This window comes from Montipora capricornis, chromosome 2, assembly GCF_036669925.1.
Source record: "Montipora capricornis isolate CH-2021 chromosome 2, ASM3666992v2, whole genome shotgun sequence".
Lineage (NCBI taxonomy): Eukaryota > Metazoa > Cnidaria > Anthozoa > Scleractinia > Acroporidae > Montipora > Montipora capricornis.
The window spans coordinates 33804331-33829330 of record NC_090884.1 but is presented as its reverse complement, the minus strand read 5'-3'; the positions used below and the strand labels follow the sequence as shown (position 1 = coordinate 33829330).

At 38.3% G+C, this 25000-nt stretch overlaps 1 protein-coding gene and 1 pseudogene across 2 annotated transcripts in view; both read right to left on the bottom strand.

The window, feature by feature from the left end:
* Window positions 1-617, bottom strand: part of LOC138039139 (uncharacterized) — a 1274-nt pseudogene extending 657 nt beyond the window's left edge.
* LOC138019150 (uncharacterized) overlaps window positions 1-25000 on the bottom strand; it is a 135974-nt gene that overhangs the window by 80206 nt on the left and 30768 nt on the right. For both annotated transcript variants that reach the window (XM_068865839.1, XM_068865847.1), the window contains 7 exons: window positions 21551-21919; window positions 21036-21083; window positions 18718-19113; window positions 15902-15949; window positions 15401-15448; window positions 13882-13917; window positions 11528-11950 (listed from right to left, as the gene is read on the bottom strand). In XM_068865839.1, the coding sequence (XP_068721940.1) occupies window positions 11528-11950; window positions 13882-13917; window positions 15401-15448; window positions 15902-15949; window positions 18718-19113; window positions 21036-21083; window positions 21551-21919 (1368 nt within the window). The remainder of the gene's footprint in view (window positions 1-11527; window positions 11951-13881; window positions 13918-15400; window positions 15449-15901; window positions 15950-18717; window positions 19114-21035; window positions 21084-21550; window positions 21920-25000) is intronic.

Below are 25000 nucleotides of genomic sequence, written 5' to 3'. Positions count from 1 at the left end.
GATGTGAAATAGTCTCATTTTTGAGTTCAATTCTTCTGTTTTGCTTCCCCCTTTTGCCTTGGTATATGATGTTTGGACCATACCAGAATTTTTGCAAGGGTTTTGTTGACCTCAGCCCTTATTTGCTCATCACTTGTGATGGCAAAGGTATGACCAGAGATGCAATACTCAAAGAGATCAACATAATCACAGGTTATTTCCTTGATTCCTTGGCTGGTGTATGATGTGCCTGTAGATGTCAAAAGGCCTGGGTGATCTTGGCTTTCCCCAACAATTTCGTCTCTTTCCTTGTTCTGCAATCTTAAGAACTCATGCCAGGCCTTAAGCAATGGAAAGGGTATATCAACAGCCGAACAGTTCTTGTAACTGCTTTTGCAGCATATTTTAAGGATGGACTTTGTACACTTAATTTCCATTTCAAAAAGGACTCCACTGGAGGTCGGTCAGATATAATTTGCAATTTAAATATATATTTCTACGAATCAAAAGATTCTTTTGAAGTAGTAATAACAATTCTTAACTTTATTTCATAACACAGGAAATATATAACTCGTACAACATTCCCTTACAGGCAAATCAGAGCTAAGAATAGCCATTTCTTCCACAAATTTCGCCATGTTCTGATCTCAGTATCTGATCTCAGTAATTGTTAATCAGCGTTATTGCGCCAAAAACGCGAGGCTACAAAGTATAATAACATGGCTGACGGTTGAGGCCCTTGTGGACGATTTCTTGATGTTTTCATCATCCCTTTCACTGCTTTATACTCTTCTTTCCACAAACAGCTACAAATACTTAAAAACTGAATATTGGCTTTTTTCAAGTTCGTTTCGCCGACTCTAGAAGGCTTGATATGACTTAAAACAGTCATCGAATTGAAGGTTAACCCTTGCTGAAAACAGTAAGATGTGTGGACAATATGGTTGGACAAGGACGTCGACCTTGTATGGAATGGAAATTGGGAAATATCATCGAATTTAAGGCGGTAGTGTGGCCACAATGAGCAAACAAATTAGTTCGCTTTGCCGAACTTTGGAAGATCGCCGACAAGATTTCCGCACAGGTCCCTCAGTACTTCATTATGCATACGGTCCTTTGTTTCAAGAAAACAATAGCGATAACAATATACGTGCTTTGGTACTGTAGCCCTTTATTTATTCTTCTTAGCGGTTTTTTTTCAAAGTCTACAAATGTATATGGACTTCAAAAAAATCGTACAATTTATTACTGAAATACGGAAAATCGAACAATTTCAACTTAATTTTTGCACTTTTCCTGCAATTTTAGCCATTTGTCAATTTTAAAATAAGCGAAAGAAGTGTATTTTTACGAAATCTTCGTACAAATACGATTCAGATTCTCATATACAAAACAAACGGACCAAATAATAGTTTGCAGAAATTGAATGCCTACATAATTCTTTTTGCTCTTAAAATTGTCCTTTGTGTCTTTGTCAATTCACCAAAGTGAAGGTTTTTTTTTTCCTGTATAATGCACGGCTCTTTTTATCACACTTTGTACAAATCAGCGATATGCTCAATGATCTTTCCGAATGGATCACTTTTGTTTTGCTGACACCACAACCACTCCTGTAGGTATCTTTCAAAAAGATCCACGGATGTTCCTGTATGAGGCATACTTGGTTTTACTCCCCACCATGTATTTTCAATGCTCTGCATGTGGGCACACCAAAGTTTAGGCGATGGTTAACTATGAGATGATGATAGCCCTCGTCTTGTAGGCATGATTGGTCGAAGGCCAAAATTACCCTCTCCTGATTCACTGTATGCACCGCTTCCATCTTCTTCGAAGTTTGTCTTTGAATATATTCGCGTTGCATTAGCTAAAGTACCATAAAGGATTAATGACTAGATAATCTGGAAGGCGAATTTTTGAGTGATAAGAGGAAGAGCAAGAGATTTTTCTCATGAAAAGCTTAAAACTTGGATCGACTTGAATGGCGCCCGGTGTAGCGGGATTGTGAGGCTGATAAACAACGATGATCCAATGCATAAAGGGCTTTCACGTTTTTACCAAGGCATCTTGCAGCTCACCAAAAAAGGTCACAGAAGATTTTGCTATTAATGAGAGGAACAAGTAGCTCGTAACATCAACAGTAACAGTAACGATTACTTGATGAACATAATAGGCTGAGAGACATCTATTAAGCACAAGGGGTTGCTCAGTGCATCCGCGGGTAGATCAGTATGAGTCAGCCTAATAGAGGACTCTATGGGCTCAGAGAAACAGATCTTTTTTTTGACGATTCACCCAAGTGAGCGAATCATTTTTGTGTGTGTGTGTCCCAACAGGCATATTGTATAAGGCACGCAAGAAAGGATGCATCCATGTTATGATGACACTGCTGGACATGCATGCTCAAAATTAACTTGACAAACAAAACTCTACACTTTCCACGTACTCCGCGGCAGGGCATGGCACTTAATGAATCACAGGTATCCCAAAGATTAGTGTAGGAACAAAAATAAATGTAATTAGGGCTCACGTTCCTCACACTCTGAAAAGTGGGCAGTGACTGAAAGTACTTGTACTCGGTTAATTAAAGGTATTTCTTTTCTGCAGCCTTGTCATTATTCATACTCAAGGTGGTAGTTTCTAGCAAAGTTTTTACACTCGGCACGACGCACTGATTTCCATATTTTGTGACATGCTTTGCAGAAACAAGATGTAAATTCCGTGTGCTGAAATATTTGTCACTGATAAGTTGGGTCTTTTAAGTTAGTGACCTCAAGGAGCATAGAGAAATAGCGACCTGTTTTGGGTAATTTTACCTCCTTTGTAGCTTTGATTTCTCTGATACATATCTTATTGGTCATCCAGCTAGTCAGCTGCTCAATCACTCTTTATCGGAGTCCGTGTGCTGCATATCACCGATAAAGAGAAACGTAAAACGTTGTTCACTTGTGTACGGCGCACATGTGGCTGAGGTAATATCTCTCTGGGTAGGGGGACTTTATTCCTCCTGGCTCTACTGAAGGTATTGGCTTAAACTTGGCTTTTGCCAAACTTTGTGATACTCTAACTCGAGTTTAAGGCCACTTACTTTGAGGGATCATCTCTCGCAAGTGTCATGTTGCCGTAGTTTTATAATATTTCCACTCTGTACAATTTTTATTTGTCCACTTCTTTATTCTCACTACAATTGCTACAAGTGTGAAAATGTTGAAACAAGAAAGAAAATGCGAAGAAAAATGTTGCATGAACGAATAGTGGAAAACTTGGGAGTCTCCGCAACATGTAAAAGATAAATTCACGAAAATTGTTATAAACAAGAGAATTATTTGGCAACGCGATTTACAAAGAATGTTGTGTCAGTGTACGGTAAGGAATGTGTAGTCAGCAACAGCTCCATAGCGCACAAGAGTTGAAGAGTGAGCCCACACCAATATCACATTTCATCTTGTTTTACAAAGAATCGTCTTTTTTTGTCTCGTCATCGTACTTAATGTAAGCGTTTTTTCTTCTCATTTCTTCCTCTTGCGTTGTGTAGAGATCCCCGACTTTGTTCCGGTTCATTAGTCGCCTTGCAATGCGGTATTTGACAAACATTACTCCCAGGGCTATAACAGCGATGAGGCAAATTCCGCTAGCGCCAGCAATCCCACCAATTAGAAGGTCATCTTTTTTGTTTGCCCCGGTGTCTGACAAGAAAAAGAAATTTGTATTTTTTAGAACACTCCGATCAGGGAAATAGTTGTATTGCCCTTGCAATAGGAAGCCTTAGCAACGACGGTGTCAACAAAAACACACAAGTAGATTATGAAAAATATTTCTCACTATTGCGGTGATAATTATTCTAAAGTATTGAAACTCATTTTCGCACGTCTTGCAAAGGAAACAACTCGTTCTGTTTTCAGAGAATATTATCCCGAAAAAGGCGTTAACTTTGAATGTCTGCCTCTAGAACACATCCTGAACATGAAAAGTATCTTTGGAAAGAATGCTATTTCAATTCTTGAAATAGCCAAGATTAAAAATTAAAGTCAAGCTGGTAGTGTTCTGATCTACTTGTAGTCAGAGGAAGATACTATTAGTACTAAGAGTTGCCAGTGTACTGGCATATGCTTGGTCTTAAAGTAATTGTCTGATGCACCCGGCGGCTCAGAGAACCGGGCTGCCTTGCGGGAGGTTGTGAGTTCGACTTAGGCCGGACAAACACTCTCAGTCTTTAAAAAAACCGAGGAGAAAGTGCTGCCTTTGTAATGACATCTGCAAATGCTTAGACTCTCTAGTCTTCTCGGGTTAAGGACGATAAACTGTACGCCCCGTCTCACAACCCTTCAATGTTCAACATGTGGGTCGAGTTCCCGGTATACAGTTGTGGTCTGCCCTCTGCCCTCTGTGGTGTATCATGGTTGGGAGGGTAAATGCTCTGAGATACTAGCATCATCAAGCAACTCTAAAACCTGGGGGGAGAGATAAATAAGGATATGATGATGATGAAACACAAACTCTGGATTTTGACTAAATGGCAGACGCTCTCTGCTTGCCTTGCTTTATCCCAGCATGCGGGTTTATGATATCGAATTTATATTCCATTCAGTGTAATTTTCTGTTTTTCGTAATCATTTTATCCAGAAGATAATTAACGTCATTCACCTGAACATTCGTTGTACAGGAGGAATTACGTGACAGTAGGACAATAATGGACGTCCAAATGGCTGACAAGCTGACAAGATTTGATACCTTCTATAACAAGTTATTTACGAAAGATAAAAAAAAAAAACACACGCTAATTCCCTCAGAATGCGAAGAGGAGGTCGAAAGGGTTTCGGTTTGATTTGATTTTCAAGTTTATATCCTAGAGGAAACTATAAAACAACCAGCATTTACGCATAATCTGAAAATGTGCCACAGTGTAAGATTGAGAAATTACGAAGAGATGCATGGTGCCATACGAATTACAGTATGGACAGTTTCGTGTTGCATTAGATAGCAGTAACCAATCAAGTTATTTAAAACAATGTTTATCAATAGTCCGGGTTCTAAACTCCTGTCCTGTTTTTTGTGACTTACATTTCCACGACTTACGTTTCCACTACCTGATTTAAAGTCATCTTCGGGTGCCTCCAAAACGAAGATCTATTGAAAACCTACTATTAACTGAAGACAAACTACAAAGGCAAGGACGGCTGGTCTATAAAACCTATTGTCCATGTTCAAAAAACAAAATTAATTTGGATTTTTGTTTTGTAGAAATACTCGCCTCAAACTACAAAACAAAGACCCTTAATAAAAGGCTTCATTTGACGCTAAAACATTGAAATCGGTGAGACCCACAACTTAAAATCTATTTCAAATCAAGGGCGAGTACGGCTGGTTTATAAACAAGGCGCCCTTGACTTAGTAGTTTGTGGGTCTCTCCATCCATTTATTGTTTTAGCGTGAAATAAAGCATTTTAGAGAGCGTCTACGTTTTATAGTTTGAGGCGAACATTTCAACAAAAGGAAGACTTCATCACTTTTGTGTTTCATGGACTCGGACAATGCGTTTTATGAACCAGCCGTCGCTTTTGCTTTGCTTTTGCTTTGCCTTTGCTTTGCATTGGTTTTGTGGTTTATCTTGAATTAGTAGGTTTTTATTAAAGAGTTACCAAAATCAGTCCTTCTCAGGTTTTTTTTTTTCCGATTGCTTATTGTGGAAATGGTTCAATTTATGTTTCCACCTTTGAAACAACAGTACTCCATCATTTTGTTTCTCAAATGAAGATAAATTATATCGTAATGAGGGCGATACTTAATAAAGTTACCTCCTTGGTTAACTTCTTGTCTGAAAAATAGTGGACCACGCGACACAATGTTCTTTGTTGTACTCTCTTCATGTTCAGCATCACGATTAATGGCTCTTCTTTTCCTTTTATTGTCTCGCAAGCAACCACTTTGGCACCTACAAATAATTTGTTTACTTGTGTCCGTGAGTCACTCATTTAAATTGTTGGTTTAGTCCTAATTGAAGCAATCTTGCCAAAAAAAGGATAAGGTTATATTAAAATGATAATTTCAACGCCTATCATGACGGGATGTTTTTAAACTATATAGTTGCAATACAGCAATCAATACTGGGCCTTGGTAATAGCTATCAGAGTAAAACATGGTTTGAATAGTTTTAGTTCAACGGTCATCCAAAAAACTTCAAGGGCAGTTTCTGTTTTTAGTAGGAATCGAATATCTACTCTTTGGGTTATCAGGAGGCTTGTTTACGAGAAACATAAAGTGCTGAGACAGAACCAATTTTTTAGTTTTGACTTAAAAGAAAAACAAAAAACAGTAAAATCCTTGTTGCACGAAGGTAGACAAACCTGGTATTTGGAGACGATCGATGACAGGCCAGAAGCTGACAATGAAAGTAAATGGTTTTATAGTCATTGAAGAAACGAAAACTCCTCATGCTAAATTCCTGGTAAGGTCGACTCGGATCATAGGAGTAAGCCATGGTTGAATCCTTTGGGCATCTGTTGAATTTAGATAGTATTTTGTTATATTTGGTTGCATTTGAGTTCCCTGAGACGGTACTAGATATTTGATCGCCCACTCCGTCAAAGACAGACAGTCGGTTATTCAGTGAGACCTTGGTTAGTCAGACGGTAAATTGTCCAATGATAACATCACATAATGGAAGGTACGATTAAAAAATATATAAAAAGAAACAAAAAAGCTCAAATTCCATAATGCAAGAGATCAATTGGGTCATCTCAACCAAGAAGGTGTAATGTAGGATTTATTTGGAATATCAGAATCGATTAAATGAGATGTCGCCGTTGCAAGGTTTCCCTTCCGCTTTCCTTGTTGAGCAACGATTTATCATCAAAAATGTGTAGACTGTCATGTGCAAGTTTCCACTGGTTTTATTACTATGTATGCCTACCCGTTTTGTATGATGGTGTATTGTGGCCAAGAATAAAAACTTCCGTCTTTAGTGGCCCGACAGTTCTCAGCCATTATGACCAAGTCAGCACCAGATTCCACGCTGTATCTTACGTGGATGTAGTCATTCATACGCATCTCTATTGGATAGTCACTCGAGGTATACGGCGTGACAAAAGATCCACTAGTAAAAAAGTCCATCTTGAAGGTAAAATTGCCATATCCAACTGAAAAGGAAACGCTTCGTATTAATCACTATAACTTTTTTTTTACAATAATAAAATTCCTGAAGTGGTGCTTAATGAACATCCCAAAGACAGGCAAAAGAGGGAAAAGGAAGGAACAAGGAACAAACGCAGAAAATGGGGTCAATAATCATACGATTTAAAGGAGTTTGCTAAGAAGAAATATTACTAAAATTCGCCCGAAGAGTTTTTAAGAAGGGTCATCGTATTCTGTGCTCCCATTGTGCAATGCTACGTATGGTTTAAATAACTACAAGAAGAAAATAATTCCTTCAGGCAAAACTTGTCTTAAAAACTGTACGTAAGAAAATATATAAGACGCCATCTCTTTTAATTTACAATACATCTCTTCTAAATGCCCTCTGTAACTGTTCAGTAAGCTGATATACATGTAAGCTAAGCATTCAAATGAAAATTCAGCATTATTTTAAAAGAGTAAAATTAATGAAAGGTACCTTCCTCGCCAATGTAAATCCCCTGTGGAGTGAAACTCAAGCTTACCAAATCCCTTCGAGAATAGCTACAATAAAATGGAAGTCTGATGTCGTGTGATCGAGTAATAACTTGATCAACGATAACAGCATCCACTCGTAGTTCATTCCAGAATAATAGGGAATCTTGGGTTTCGTTAACAGACGTTCCGCAATCGTTGAGTCGAGTATTGATTATCAGATGAGTGGAATTTTCCGTAGCTCTGCATGATGGGTAACGCAGGTGAAGCTCTTGCACTTGAAAGAATGGAAAGGACTGCTTCTCTAGGAAAACTGTCATGTTGTATTCGCCACACGTGACGGAAAAACCGGGCTCTGAAATAAACCAGTGTCATGTGTAGATTAAATCGGTGATGGGTGAAAATTTGTGATACCTTGGGACCAAAATATGCTAAAATCTTCAACAAATTTGCTGTGCCTCCGAAGTCTACATGTTTTAACAGATCTGGCCTCTTACTACTGAGTGATACCACTGGGTGGGGTGGTAAGCCTTAGTCCAGTCAGTCCATGCAATGATTCTTCAGGCCAAGTACTGTAGGACGTTTTAAAGCCCTTTAGGTTATTTTATAAACGATATGTTATGTTTTTTGTAGATTTTTTAATTTAGTCAAATCGTAGATTTAATGAAAAATTGATTATTTACCAACACATGTTAAATTGTTGGCGGCCATTGTTGTCCCATCAGGACATCCACAGTAATATGCGCCTGCAATGTTGTAGCAGTGATGACTGCATCCTCCATTGTTTACTGAACATTCATTTATATCTAAGGAGAATGAAGGGAAAGAATTATTTTTTTTTCAAAATGGAAAATTATTATCATTAGAGACTCATATTTGACTTTCCCTGAATTTGCTCGGCAAACTGGTTGCGATATGAATGTCGGAAATGAAATGTAAAGGAACGAAAAACGTTGCGCTCATTTTTTCTGACCTTCCTAAAAAATGATAAATGGAAACTGGGAAAAGCCTTTTTTTGGTTTGCACAGAGAGGTAGTAACGGGAACAAAACAGGGGCTAGGTTATAAGGCCTGGTACTATGCAGTTTTGTTAACCCAAAAGTCAATTATGGAACGACAACAGCCAGTAGCAATAACAGGGTAAACCACGGGGGCGGTATAATTTAAGAACATCAGCTAATATTAAGCCTACAAGGGTGAGAATTTTGCCTGCCTGGTTGATGTTCTTTTTCTTGATTCTGCTTTATGGAATAAGGTTGAACGAATTTTGTATTAGGCCCGATATTGCAATATATTTTATTTGTCTTTCCTAAAAGCAACTTGTATGAAGACAATACTGAAGTGGTATATCTCTAAGCGTTCCTTAGGCAGCCAGTGCAAGATTCAACTTGAGTGGCACTGGTAGGAATATGAAGACTAATAGCGCTTGGTGCACCAATCGCTATTCAATAGCCAATAACAATGATATAGCTGATACCATCAGTCATATCTCACCTGACCAACCTACACTAATGGCACCCTTTTTTGCTGACCAAGCAGTCCACAGACCAGAGCAATGATACGATCCAATTAATACAAACTGTTAATGGACTCTGCAGATGTCCTCCACACAGGTAAGATGCTCAGTGATCATCGCAGTTAGTAATTAACGTTACTTGAGCAGCAGCGAAAAAAAGCCTGGAAAATTCAGGCTTTCCTTTCGTTATTGCTCAAGTAACGTTAGTTAATCACTTCGATGACCACTGACTTGATTGATTAACTTGATTCTCTCCGGAGTTAAAATGTATTTGGCATATTTATTAACTTTTATCGAACGCAGGCCTTTCCCGTCACTATACTCACCTGGAGGATCAAATTCCACAGAGGAGCGCAGAGATCGTCGTTGGTTGTAAATTTATTGTCCCTTTTGCATTAATCTATTACGGATCACTTTTTTAAATTTTATATCATATTTATATATGAGTGAAACAGCGAATACTAGAACACGCTTTGATGCATCTTCACTCCAGTGTTTGAGTTTTCATTATCGTTAGATTTTTTTTCAAAGATTTAGCACTGATGCTTACGTTTAAGTAAAGCCCCACATCCAAGGACCACTCCTAATAGCACTTCTGAACGTAACAATTTATATCTACCTGAGCAAGTTTTTCCATCTGCATTTAATTGATATCCACCAACGCATGAACAACTGTAGCTTCCTGGGGTATTGTGGCAAGTTTGTTCGCAGTGTGATGGCAGATGGAGGTGAAAGTCAGGATCTCCTACTGGAACAACACTGGAACTGTGATAGAGTAAGCTCCAGGGGGTTTTGGACGCCGGTGTTGGGTGAATTTCGATGGCTAAAAATAAAAAATAAAGGAACATATATTAGACTATGTGCTTGTTTAGTTGGTTAAGTTTGTCCGTTTACATTTTCAAAAGGTCACGACAGGCTTCGTTTTCAAAGTCACTTCCCATTTTGTATTTACCATTGTATGATCATTTTATTTTGTACTCTTTAAACTAGTAGTGTGCAGAGTCATTGATTAGAATCAGGACCCAGCAACTGTCGAGTGAACCAGCCGACCAACAAATCCGAACAAAATACTTGTGATAAGTTGGAAAGATTTCTAAAAGAACTGCCGCTTTAAGAATTGTTGGAGTAAAAAGCACATCAGAAGGCGTAGATGTGTGAAATTGCATACGCACCTGGCGAAGGAGAAGTTTGAGGGATGCTTGACGTCAAATAGTTTGCTGTTGGAGCAAATCATATCATAGAATGAGCAGTTTGTAATTTTAAACCCCTCGAAAGTCACCCTTGTCTTATAGTTCCTAGTCTCCTTTCACAGAATAAGCTTTTCCTTTTAAACCACTGATGATAAATTATCACCATATTTTTCCTGATCTGCGTTCTTAATTTAGTGTGTTAGTGTTCGTTCAGCTCGTTTAGTTTATAACTCTTGTGAGTGGTTTTTTGTCTGATCAAATTAATTTACTCTGTTGTGTAAAACGTTTCTAATTCGGCAAATAAATGGATGGTTGTTGTTGTATGTTATTTCTCTGGTTGTTCTGTGCGTCTGTTCGTCCCTTAAGGACGTTCGCGTGAAATTTTTTCAACATTGATTTTCTTCTGAAACTTTTACCACTGTAAGATGATGAGTTAGTTATGTCAGAAATGTAAAAAAAATGGAGGGTCACCGACTTCGTTTTGGAGAGAACATGTCCGGAAAAACACCAAAAATGTGACAAAATCGGGCTTCGTTATCGAATAAGGCCAGCGTCTGTAAACCCAAATATATTGCAATTAAATCTTTGAAGTGAAATCTTCTCTGCCAAATATTGTTTTAGTGGACTAAGTTAATTTAGTCAACTGGTGAGGTTCCCTTAAAGATCAAGTTCGCATTTAGCGACCACAGTTTCACGCGCCTTGCAGCCGCAAGATGGCAGGATTTGATGTCCCGTGAGCAGAAATCTTGAAATTTTTTGAACTTCCCACATTGATTTTTTGTTCATTTTTGGACAACGTGGAGATAATTGAAAATAAATTCCGTTTCTGGAAAGAAAAATAGGGGTCACCGAACGTCCAAGACCGTTAAATCCAGGCAAAGCTATAGCAATGGCCTTTTGCCCTATCAGTTCTCATTTTATTACTTAGCGCGCGCGCTCGTGTATGACGTGGCATGTGCATTTGCGTGCGCAGTAAGGATGCGCAGAAACAATTGGCGCGAACGTCCTTAAGTTGATTGATCTACTTTCTCCAAAGTCTTTCAGTGGGTCTGGTACCGTAGCTGTAATTATAATTGTTAGGGTCACAGTAAACACCTCACGCATTTGTGGACACCCTACTATATATCCCTTGAGTAAAAGTCAAAATGACAGCAGTTACTTTCGGAAGTGAAAGGGCTAACGGAATTTAATTTTATGCAATCATTTGTTTGTATATATTTTAAGAATCAAGTGCTCTGTACCTTTTGTTGGTTGGAGATTTGTCGTATTAGTAACATTGAGGGACAGGCAGTTTTCGTCAACATAATTTTTAGAACTTTCATATTGTGCCTTGAATCCAGAGTTTGAAATTATGACATTAGAAACAAAACGAACATGAAGAACGTTGCTTGTGCTCAGAACACACCAAGGACTTTGATAACCACAGCGTTGAATTTTTATGGAGCTGGATGGATAATTTAGGTCAGATAGTTCCACGTAGTCATACGGACAGAAACCTCGACCGTAAGTGCCTTCCAGAGAGAAGTCAGAAAAATTCAAGAAGATGTAGTGGCCTGGTGTTACAGTTATCGTCCATAGACAATCCAGGTAATTTGGGTATCTAGATGGATAATTCGGACTTGTGAAATTCCCTTGAAGGTCAGTTAAGTTGTACATACATGGTCCTGAAGAACAGAAAAACACAAAGTCACCCACTAAACCTCACTGATCTTGTGAACTTTCGTGTGAGGACTCCTCATCGCGCCCTCCGCCGTCTCTAACCTTCTCCTTTCCTTTTTGCCTGTATCGCAAAATCATTTCCGATCATGTGTGAAATGGGTGACAAGAGTAATCTTTAGTCTCTACGTAATCAAAACAATCCGAAGATTGCAAAAGCAATTGAAGAGTTTTTGGGCTACTGCTCTATAAATTACCCCGATTCAAGTGCAATTTAGAAATCATATCGCTAGTATACCCTTCAGTCAAAGGGTGCCAATAACGATATGTTTGCAGTTGGTTTCATAATTGGCATCACTGCTCAGTCTTCATTGAGTACTTCACTTTCAAGGAATAGTAAAGTGAATCATTTTTTAAGGCCCGCTCCTGGATTGTAGGCAAAATTATTTCAAATGTCCTCAAACGCTACCGATCGTAACTTTTTTAGATGATAAATCGGTTGCAGGTAAAATGTTGTTTTTCCTTCATGAGCAATGAAGAAAAACACTTGTCTGCTCTATACTGAACAGACCTTTCTCGTCTTGGTAAAGAACAAACGTGCTTCATTGACTATTATACTAGTGAAATTGCGGATCTTTGCCAACGATCCAGCAAACACAATCAGCAGGCATTTATTTTGCTCAGTTTAGGGATAATTCCTGCAGTTTGTATGAGTGCTGCTGACCTTATTTGTTCCTTTTGCTCATAGCACAGGGCCTTTCGCGCGAAAACATGATATCTTAAACGTGAAGATAACATGTTATTTTCACACGTGAAAAGATCACTGTTGCTATGGTTACATATGCTCTGAGGACAATGATGTAAATTCTTCTTGATAAAGCCAAGTGTCGAGTTGGCTTTATTTGTAATGCTCAGAATATGTGTTTTCCAGTTCAAATCCTCTGATAGCGTGACGCCAAGATACGGTTGGTGGTCCACAGACGTCAGTGTTTGGCAGAGCACGATGTAGGGATAGATCACTGGATTCTTGGATCTGAAAACCCGTAGGACGTAGTATTTTGACGGGTTGAAGACCATCTGCTGTATCTATGCCCATCTAACTAATTTGTCAAGGCCAATTGGAAGATTGAATGCTTCATCGGTATTATGCACAAGGCCATACAGCAGCGTGTCATCAGCAAGTAACTTGAGGTTTGAGGTGATGCCATATGCATGTCTCAGGGTGAATCCGTTTTCACCTAGGTTGAATTTGGGACCCTTATTTTACCTAGGTTGAATATGCACTCTACCTTATTTAAAGCAGCTATCACACATATTCTTTTGAGTATGTAATAATGATAATGATATTTGTATAGGAAATCGAATGGACGCTCGGGAATGTCGTGATTTATGGAAATGAGGGATGTTTTGAAAATTCTCAAAATTGCACGAGCCGTAGGCGAGTGCAATTTGAGAACTTTCCAACCATCACGAGTGACCATAAATCACGATACACAAGCAAGTTCATAACTTTTTTGTTTCCATAGCAACTTCCGTATTGCATTCCATAACCTATTTATGCATTCGGCATTAAGCAATCAGAACGTACATGTATTTATATCCTGTTCAGAATATTAGCAATAATAATCATCATCATCATCATCATCATCATCATCATCATCATCACCATCAATATAAAAGGAGACCATGTTCTTAGAATAAGCGGGCGGATCCGTGCGGTATCGCTTTACGACTTCAACTGATATTGCGTAGCTGAAAGGCTGAGATTCTTTCGTCAAACCTAACTAATCTCATACGGATGCTTAGTTCAATTTTCTATGTTATTGAAGCCGCCCTATGCCTTGATACTTATTGCGTAAAATCCCTGTTGTATGTTCATTATTTGCTTTAAAATTTCAATTTGTGTGTAGCTCTTTTAGTACTGATCAAGATACTGAACCTGAAAACGACGGTGGACTTGTAGTAGCTGGTATATCTATAAAAGTAATGAACAAACCACAACGTCAACATTTGTGAGTGTGAGTGTAAGATCAGTACGACTTTCATGTTTGAATAAGCTTAACATTAGAATATGCATGAGAGTTAAGCCTTAAGAATTTCGTTTTGTAAGCGCTCGTTGCCATTTGGACGACAGTTACAAGGATTTTTACTGTTAAGTTTGTCGTTTGCAAATGAGGAAAAAAATCTAGGACTAGATTAGCAGTGTCGATTGAAATTTTGAAAAAAAAAACAAAAAAAAACTTAGGGAAAGGTGGTTGAACGATATCGAAATCGGTCCAATGGCTGACGAGCAAACACTTTTAACCACTACACTACGGGGATCACCATTCCAAACAACGAAATTTTATAGTATTTAATTGAAGCTAACCTTAACAATTCCTTGAAAGCAAACCGGATGAAAAGGCTTGGTTACTAAGAATGGAATGGACCGTCAAACATGGCATCCACCGTTTACGAAACGAAAATTAGCAGTGACGCAAGCAAGCACAAGTCCAAACTTAGCATAAGCTTCTTGTGGCATTAGTAGCTTATACTAAGTGAAAATGAACGTCGACATAACTGTTCATGAAAATCAACCACGGCCTCCCCCATTTGTTCAAATGCTCAGACGCGGAGAATGTGGTACGATTTCTTTTAATTGACTCGCACGGCCAGGCGTGGAAAATTCGCTTGTGCTTCAGTATACTGTGTTTTGTTTTCACATGGCGTAAGGTAAATGCAAGCACAGGGACCCCAACAATAGGACAAAATTTGGTCCTTCTGCTTGTAGTTATGGTTATCCTTTCGTCGAGGCCGTTTTCACGGTCAAATCGCAGCTGTTATGCTTGCGCGTGCTTCTTTCGATAGTGAACACCAGACTTTACTGTGGCATCTCAGTGGGCCGAATTACAAAAGCAATATCTTCCCTAATAATCAGCGGAATTCTGGCCTCGGTAATGTATAAACTATTTGGTATGCTGTGAGGCATTAACGAGTTTTTAGTTGACATGCATTCTTATACATTGCAAGAAAGCGATGTTAAACTTTAGCCTCTGGTTTCAGCACGTCAAGGGAACTTGCCAATTTTTTTTTCACGAACACACAGAATTTTCACTCGAACGTGGATTGTGTATAGGATTGAAAATATTAAAACCTATTTGTGACCACTCTTCTTCAAACTGGTTTTAATGAAAATGATACCAAGAATGACACAACATCGTTGTACTGATGTTAATGTTTTATCCTTGCGTGTATCAATTCCACTCGCTTGTTTCTACCTTGCTGGAATTCTTTTCGCTCCAGGTGTTAGGTTTAATGTGCAACCGAGTGATTTGTACCATGTTTAGAATGATCTCATTGGTAAAATTGTGTTATATTTAGAATGATTTCATTGTTAAAGGCGCCAGAGATCCATAAAAAGATTTGAATTATCATCCGTTTATCTTAAAGAATTTAAATGAAAAGGTTTCAATACATACTTGGTGTATAGGGCATTTGAGTTGTATTTGTCGTCATCGAATAGTTGGCTGCCAGAAAAAGTACAAATAGTGATATTAGTATTGAAAGTCGTGGAAAGTCAAACATTTTGCTTGAGCATCTTTCCAATTTGTTCCTCAAGATTTGACAAAGATTCACTTCACTTTTCTTCTTGCGTAGCGTGTTGTTTATGTCTGTGGTTGCCTGCGTTAAACTATAGTCAAAGATGAAATGTGTACTTAGCAGTAATTGTTGTAGTTGAAAAAAGTGCTTTGGAACAGAAAACCGGTAAAACAAGTTGGTGCATGGGTATAAATGTTTGTCTAAAATCTAGTGCCATAGAATTGTATCATGAATTGTATCATGTTTAGAATGATCTCATTGGTAAAATTGTATTATGTTTAGAATGATTTCATTGTTAAAGGCGCCAAAGATCCGTAAAAAGGTTTGAATTATCATCCGTTTATCTTAAAGAATTTAAATGAAAAGGTTTCAATACATACTTGGTGTAGAGGGCATTTGAGTTGTATTTGTCGTCATCGAATAGTTGGCTGCCAGAAAAAGTACAAATAGTGATATTAGTATTGAAAGTCGTGGAAAGTCAAACATTTTGCTTGAGCATCTTTCCAATTTGTTTCTCAAGATTTGACAAAGATTCACTTCACTTTTTTTCTTGCGTAGCGTGTTGTTTATGTCTGTGGTTGCCTGCGTTAAACTATAGTCAAAGATGAAATGTGTACTTAGCAGTAATCATTGCATTCGGAAAAAGTACATTGGAACAGAAAACAGGGAAAACAAGTTTGTGCAAGGGTATACATGTTTGTCTAAAATCTAGTACCAGAGATTGAAACTAATTGAAGTAACTCAGATTGAACCTTAAAAGACAGCTGCAAAGAGAAAGAGTTTAACAGAACTGACCAACTACATGAACACTACAGCGAGTTTCCGGGATTCAGAATAACAGTTTTGAGTATAACCGAAAGGACTAGACTAGCTACAACATATGTAAATACCGATGTGCATAACAAAGAAACAATGATTGATATAAAACTATAGAAATACAATTTGGTAGTAGTGGTTAAAACCAAAAGCCGAGAGGAAGAAACATGAAATACAATGATCGTCTTGCTCTAAATCCATGGTGATCATGTTCAAAAAGAAACTAAAACGGCTTAAATGAGTGTCAATTTACGCTGAAAAGTCGAAAATAGTATTTCCGAGTTTTTTTTTTTCTTTTTCTTTTCATAAATTTCGGGAAAGGGGTATGGGGAAAAAGGTATAATCTATTGTAAATCTCTCAAGAATATTTTCATTGATGAAAAAAGTACTGAAGAATGGATCTTTCTTTTTGATTGAAGTTTTCTTCAGGATTGCACATTGCACCTAATTTAAGATGCACACAGATATTGAGTCAGTAAGAGTCTTGTTAAGCCTAAGCTTCAATTATGTATCTACAGCAATCACGTGAACAATAGCTTTCGTATTGTATTTCAAAGTTAGGGTAATCGCAACCGTCTTATATTTACTTGAATAGTAGATTTAGGGGTAACTGTGTGACATTTATCACGTTTATGCAGTGCGTTCTAGCGAGGCGAGACGCTTACTAATCGGGGCGAGTTGACATGTTTCGTTTGGCTGAGTACTCGCCTCGATTTGGTGCAGGAGGCCTGGTACCGACACGGCCTGACGTAATGAGCAGAAGAGTGCAGGCTCAGAACACGCTCTCGATTTGCTCGCGTTGACCTGCGCTGCCTGCGACTTAGGTTGGAGCGTTTCTTTTGAGTTTTTCTCACCGAGTGAAATTTGTCTGTGTATTTATTCGATATTTAGCAACAAGTTAGTCTCCTTCGCAGCCGTTTTTTTTTTTTGCGATGTCATGCCACACTCCCCCAAAGAAACGGCTGCTCACATCCGAGCCACATTCCTTTCCCATTGTTTTCACGGTCTATTAAAGCAACCAAAAGGTAGACCAATTGAGTGCAACGCAATTCATTCATTGCCTTTCTGGCTGCCCCATTTAGGTATTTAGATTGAAGCACCGGTAATAGTACGCATAATTTTGCAACAGAATATAGTACTGGAAACTATTTGTGAATTTGCCGGGTTTCTGGCCGCAGATTGAATCTGTGTTTTGACCTAGGCAAAACCTCATCTACCGTAACAGAAAACTGATTAGAGTGTAATGTGAAGTGCTAGTTTTCTACCCCATATTAAACATGTGAGCGTTAGCCCTACTAATGGAAATGGGCCCACACAAGGACAGAGAAAAAGTCTGACCAGGAGGGGAATTACTCTAATCATTTAAGTCTGTTCAAATAGAAGTGCTACACGGCCAACGTTTGCAAAAACGTAATCTTTCCTTGTACCGTAAGAGAAAGCCTAGCTGCTTACCTAGGTCTTTTACAGATGCAGTCAGATTTTGTCTAGACTTTTTTTTGCTTTGGTTTCAGCTCTGTTCATATGCATAGAGGCAGTTGAGAATCTGTGAAATTGTGCGAGACTTGATTTTGAAGTCAATAAAAATATTGAATAGTGTCATTATATTTACATCCTTTCATTCTTTCAGTTAATACGGTTGCTTTAAAAGTACAAACAACAGACCTGCATATTTGTGGTGATCAAGCGCATTGATGAAGAAGTATTATTGGCACGATACAGTTCCAGAAAATGGAACTGTAGCTGTGATTGGCTCAATCTGAGAAAGGAATGTGGTTCTAATGTGAGCACCCGTTTTTTTGGAGGGAGCGTTGCGTGACATTGCAAAAAACGGCTGGGAAGGAAACTAGCAACAAGTATGATTGATGCTATTTATCAAAACTTCGGAAAGCTGTGTAATGCTAATCGATATAACAATTCTTTTGTCTTGCGCCATTTTAGTTCGGTATATGAAAGTCTACCCCTGTCAGTAGTATCGATTCTGAAACCCCTACTAGCAGATAAAAGTTGGATCATTAGAACATGTAAATGTGACGATAAACTTCAAAACCAACACAACCTCCACACGACATACACACATCAAATTGTTTCTGTGATGCATCTAGATGAAATTGCCATTTCATGCATCTATATCAAATTGCCATTTGATTTAACACAACCATCCGCAGTAAAAATGTAAAATAATTAATGGATTTGAGTGAATATCTCAACGAAAGGAAGGCAGCTTGAAGGCACTCCCTCTTCTCTGATTACTGCTAGTTTCTAGATATAAGTAATGTCAAAGTTGAGGAGAATGGTAAGAGGACACTTCGTGGCACTTATCAAAATCTGTTTGCATCTAATTAGAGTCATTCCTGGACATACCTAGTTAGTATTTCCTTACTTTGAGTTGCATTAAGAGAAAGGCAGTTTCCGCTGCCAGGATTCCCGTAAGTTGCATAATGTGCTAAGAAGCCTGAAGCTGAAACAGAGGAATCAGTAACGAATCGAACATGCAGGACATTGCTCGTGCTCCAAACACACCAAGGACTTTGATTGTAACCACAGCGTTTTATTTGTAAGGAACTGGATGGATAGTTTGAGTCAGATACTTCCACGTAGTCATAAGGACAGTAACTTGAACCATATTCCACAGAAAAGTCTGAAAACTGCAAGTAAATGAAGCTGCCTGGTGTTACAGTGATAGACCAGAGGCAGTCCAGGTGATGTGAGTAGCTGGATGGATAATTCGGACTGGAGAAGTTTCCTTGAAGATCAGTCAAGTTGTTTGCACACGACCCTAGGGAAAAGAAGAGCACTTTGTTAGTCTTTCATATATGGAGAAGGACTAGCTAAGGCATATTTGTTTGCTACCCTTCCTTCGGCTTTCTGCATCGTTTATTCTTGAGATGATGATTTACACTTTGCCCATTCAACTGTAGCTCAATTTAATAGTGTTACTCACAAAGATTTCGCAGAGAGTATTTGTTTCAGCGAGGGCTGAGGAAGTGTATGGTGGTTTAAATCATATTTATGTTTTTGTAACGGTCTTTTCGTGGTTGTGTATTGCGCTATATTTCGTTGTATGAAAGCTTATACTTTTAGCCCCTTTTGCTCAGATCATTCTTTTGCTGGTGTCAAAGACTGTTAATGATTGATTCGGCCATTTTCTCTGGGATGAGATGGTTAGTAGCAAAGTCTATAATGTTAGAAAGACCACTGCTGACTATAAATCAAAAATAGTAGTACACAGAGAATCCGGCGCTTAGGAACTTCTCACTTGATGAAAATAACGTGGGATGTGTTTGAGAGAAAAGATGCAAAACACGCTATGTTGTGCACGCGTACTCCACTATTGACACTCTGCTCATGTTGGATCAACAGAAGATAACGATCGACCTTATCGAAGGTGTTCTTGAGATCGGGAAACACAATTGCACTTATCAATCTTTTGTCAATAAGGTTGGTTACGTCTGGAAGCGCAGTTATCGAAGAATGGAGACATCTGATCACTGACTGGCGTGGATCTAAAACATTCATCGCGCCAAAGTAATCATAAGGCTGATCATACGCGACCTTATCGAAAATTCTTGCTTTAATCGACAAAACTGAGATGAGTTTCTAATTGTCAAAACCACTTCGTTGATCTCCTCTATGTGTGGGAAAAAAACTCTCACCAGCTTCCAGTTATCACAAAACTGTACACTAGTTTGAAACGAAATAATTGAAAAGTTGAGTTGATTGTCTATAATAGTCGGTGCTGTTAGGTCGACTATTTTGTCCGAAATTCTGTCCAATCCGGTTGATTTTTTGATATTTTCTTTTAGAACAGAATTCGAAACTCTCGTAGGATTGATCTTAATGAGCTGTCACTTTAGTTATTTTTGTTGGAATAATCTCAATGTCGTTGTAATTAATCCAAGATTAAGAAGATGGTCCCCGGAATCCACTAAACTATATACTGTAACAGCAGACCTCATACTCATAACGTCGTTTAAGGTCTTCTAGTTGTCTTCAGGATTATTATTTACCTCATGGCTATTAGTTCGCTTTTGTTCGCTTGATAGCATAATGTAATCATGTAATGTAATCACGGGAGCATAGTCAACTCTAGTGTATGCACAGGAAAACCTACAAATACTTCAAAGCTAGAAAGTTCAAGAGCCTGGATGCCTTGGGCGCACACTTTAAAAACGGTCTTAACGGTCTTAAAAGACAGTGACATTACTTAACAAGCCCACGCGTTGTTTAAATGTTGAACACTAGTAACAAATGCTTAATATGGATTAAACGATTTTCGAAAGACAAACCGGTGAAATCGAGACCAGAAGGCAATTGTATCTCTTACGAAAAGTCGAGAAATGACGGACTCCAATAGGGCAAGACAGACAGAAGGACGGACAAACGGAGATTTTTGAATTCTACTGAACTCCCAAGAATCTGTCGCAACAACAAAAACGTTTGTGAATATATTTTATGCGTAGTAGTTCCACTTCTTGATGGTTTAAATAGTGTGACTTTAAATGGAGGAGTGGGATGCAGGCGACAACCTCGTGTATTTTATCGTGCATGGAATGAGCTTAACCTTAAAGATGAGACAAGACATATACATACAAAAATGGAGAAACATTTTGTCTGAGAAATTTGCAATTTCATCTTGCACACAGGAGTTTCTGAAACTCGGTATACAGAATAAGAATGGCGAGATTTCTGCATACATACCCGGTGCAGGGTAACTTTGAGGAGCACTTGTCGTCATCGAATAGTTTGCTGTTGAAAATAAGCAATGTATAAGTTACTGATGATGTAAAAATCCTCAAGGCTACAGTGTAAGTGTTTATCGTGAAATGATTTGCTTTACTTTTGCTTCTAGTTTTCTATTGGGTTGTTGGTTGCTTTGATTTCGACTTTTTCACGGTTATGCGAAATTAAGTTGTTGTACCATGTTTTTCAAATCTTGTTTTGCTTTCTGAACGATATGCACATGATAAATAAACTCTTGCCTTGAATGGCTCTATCGATCGCATTGCCAAAATTCCATTTGTCCTGGCTTCCTGCATTTCTGTTATGACTTGTATCTGAGCGACTGATAATCTTCCTTACTTCCCACTTCAGTAATCATTTCATTAGTGACTCTTAGAGTAAAGATCATTGTACTAGCTTTTCTTTATTTATAAATAAAGTAATAAATGCAATCCATGGACGGATTTATAGATGATCTCAGTACCGACACTTACATCCTCCATTTCCACAATAACGTAACCAGCAGGTCGGTGGTGGCCCAAGTTCGTACACGTAAAAACCACTGCAGTTACGAACTCGTATGAAAGTAGACCACGTACAGCAGCCGGAAGACCAGTGGAAACATACTTTGGCAGCAACAATCCCATCTTCCACTGAAGGGTGCGAAGCATTTAACCAACCAGGAGCATGAGAACTGCAACGGTTTTTTCCAACGCAGGCTGTAGGCATTTGGGTACCTGCAGCACCACGAAATCGATACCAGCCGAAGGAAAGACCATTATCGCATTGATAATAGCCATGGTATCCATTGTAGAAACCTTGTCCCCTTACAGACTCTTCAAGGTACGAATGATTTAGGCACTCTGTCGAAAAAAATTGATATTCAAAAGATTTTTATGTGGGCACAACATCTGAATAAAACACTGTGAGTTGCCTTATAACGTATGGTGTTAGTGCTTGTTTTTCTGAAATTGTTGTGTTTACTGGATATCATTAATATTGCAGGGAAGCTAGACGGGACTGAATTGATATCACTCAAGTGGATTCTTAAAGGGAACCTCCATTTCAACAAAAGAATAACTTTAAAGCACAGGAGATAACCGTTACAGCCAAGTCAGTGTAGAGTATTTTCAAAGAAAGTGTTTGCATCCGAAATAAATAAGTTTTAGAATCACCTATTTTTATTTTCAAATTTCGCAGGCGCCGCCATCTTGAATAACTGTAACGTGTTACGGATTCCCTGTTGTTTTATTAGAAATTTGAAAGTGAAAATAAGTGATTTTAAAATTCACTTTTCTTGATCTCAACACTGTTTTAAAAACAAATTTGTATATAAACATAATTTCGTTCGGTTTAAACTTATTTTGTAGTAAGAGTGGAGGTTTAATACCTCATTAAAGGGAACATTTAAAACTGTATTAAGGACGGTGCCTACTAATTCAAAGGTATGTTTGCGCGGGTTACTGAATATGAGGGGAAAGCAGATGATCTTAACAAGTGTTATTGAAATCCAAAAAAAAAAACTAGGGGGTAACCACGCATTTTTGGAAGATAATTAATCAACAATATTTGTTATAAGCTTTAAAATACAAAGCAATGTATGGCGTTCTTTTCGAATTTGAAGCTTAATTATCTCTGAAAAATGCACGGTTACCCCCAATTTTCTCTTTGGATACCCAGATCACTTGCTTAGTTCTGCTTTCTTCGCATAGTTTTGAACCGCGCAAAAATATCCCTGTATTAATAAGCATCAACCATAGGAAATCCGAGTATCTCGAGATGCGCAGAACGTATGCGCAATAACAACAGTAGGCACCGTCCTTAAATTAATCAAACACCTATCGGTGGCTGGTATAGCGGGGGATGCAGCATAATATATGTGGCCAAGTTTGAGGCTGAGAAAGAGAGAGAGAGAGAGAGAGAGGGAGAGAGAGAGAGAGCGAGCAGATTACAAAATTTCGAGGGTAACTCACGTCTCATCTTTATTCAGGAGATTTAAAAAGAGCTCCATTATATTGCAGTTTCTGTTAGTCGGATAGAGTCTTACGCTTCTTAATCAATATAAGTAACTTTGTACAATTTAGGAAGTCTATCCCTATGCATAGCTTTATCACGAAACGGATGTGAAACGAATAAATCGTTATGTGACCTTTGCAGAAGCAGGAATTCGAAAAGAATAGAATCAGATAAATTTAATAGTCTTTTGGTACATTATTTTGAGGCCTTCACTCACGGATACATAATCATAAGCATAAATTAAGGCTAAAGAACGTTGGGGTTAGACTGTAGGTCTAAATCAGACAGAAGTTCATTTAAGTTTGAGTCGGGTGGTCTATAAATAATGCCGACAATTACATTCTTTCCTTTTGACCTATTAATTTCAACAAACAAAGATTCAGCACTTCCGTCGATAGGGAACGCTATATCAGGACGTTCTTTGTAATTTAAATGTTCACCAATGTAAAGGCCAACACCTCCACCAACGCGATTGACTCTAGGTTTATGCAAAAAACTGTAACCCGCAATATCGGAAAAATGATGACAATCATCAAGCCAAGTCTCAATAGAAAATTTCACTCGCAGTTGGCCTAGAAAATTTGTAAGCTTATCAAATTTATTAGATATACTACGAATGTTCATATGGAGGAAAGAAAGTTCTGATTCAAGGCTCCTGCAGTTTAAGTTTAGGTGACTTTGCTCATCGGCTAACCTGTTGTTAAAGCTATCTTCTGTATAGTATTCACAAAGACTAAAATTTTTATAGGACTCACATAACAAAGGATTAAACTTTAACTGAGCTAATTTATCAGGATCAAAATTAATAGCGCCGCCATTCCTAAATTCAAACAGAGTTAGCCGAAATTGATCATCGTCTTAATCTTAAAATGGTAAGGATGATAAGCTATTCACTTGCTTGTTTATCACGAATGACTAAGCGATCGAGAACAAAATATGCAATTTTACCCGCCTGTTTAGGAGCTTTAAGTTTAGGAATTTGAGGCTCTCTCTTCTGTAAGCTGATAGATCTTCGATGATATAAAGCTCGGTTGGCTTCTCCCGCCTAGCTTTGCGCAAAACCTGCTCCCTCTGTTTCCAAACTCTTAATCTGTACACGATGGTTCTCGGCTGATTCTGGTTTGCTTGTCCCGACATTTGTTATTATCAGTGCACATTTGTAAAGTTGTTTGAACAGCCAGTGATGGAGTCAACTGATAAATTCATTCATCCAGTCGTTGTGTGAACCAACAAACGAGGAGAGTCAAAATCAAAAGTCAAAGTTCTAACAATTTCCGCAAGAATTTTACGCTTGTTCGTTAATTTTAGTCAATTGATCATGATCTCCATAGTCGTTTGTGTAAATTTCAGGATGGAAGCGGAATCATGAATCATAGTTTTAAATGTTTTAAGAATCACGAATTTTTGTTTTAAAAACTCGGAAATCATGACTGACAACGACACTGAAGAAGCTCAACAAAGTACATGCATGAATTAAGTGCAACACGCTTTACCGTGGCCATCGAACAAAGCTTTTTACAAATTGTCCGCCAGTCAAGATGTGTGAATTTGATTTACATTCACGCCTCCTTGCAAAGTTCACAGTTCACGGTAAGTCGAACACCTTTTTTGCATGGGTTGTTGACTTGACGGCACGTAATTGTGAAATGTGAAAGTTTGTTGCGCGGCCACAGTAAGGCGCGTTGCACTGTAATTACTTCTGATCCGGGGAATGTACAAAATCGCTGAATCATTGAGGCAAAAACCAAGAAGTGAAGAATACATTAAGACTCGAATGATTTCGCCTGTATCCTCGATTGTAAATGTCTCGGTATGAAGACGTTGCAATTGCCTCAGAAAAGATAATAACATGATTTATTCATTTCTTTGATCGTGAGCGGGCGGTATCCTGAGAATCCTGCAATTTGATTGGTTCCGGGAGCGGGTAG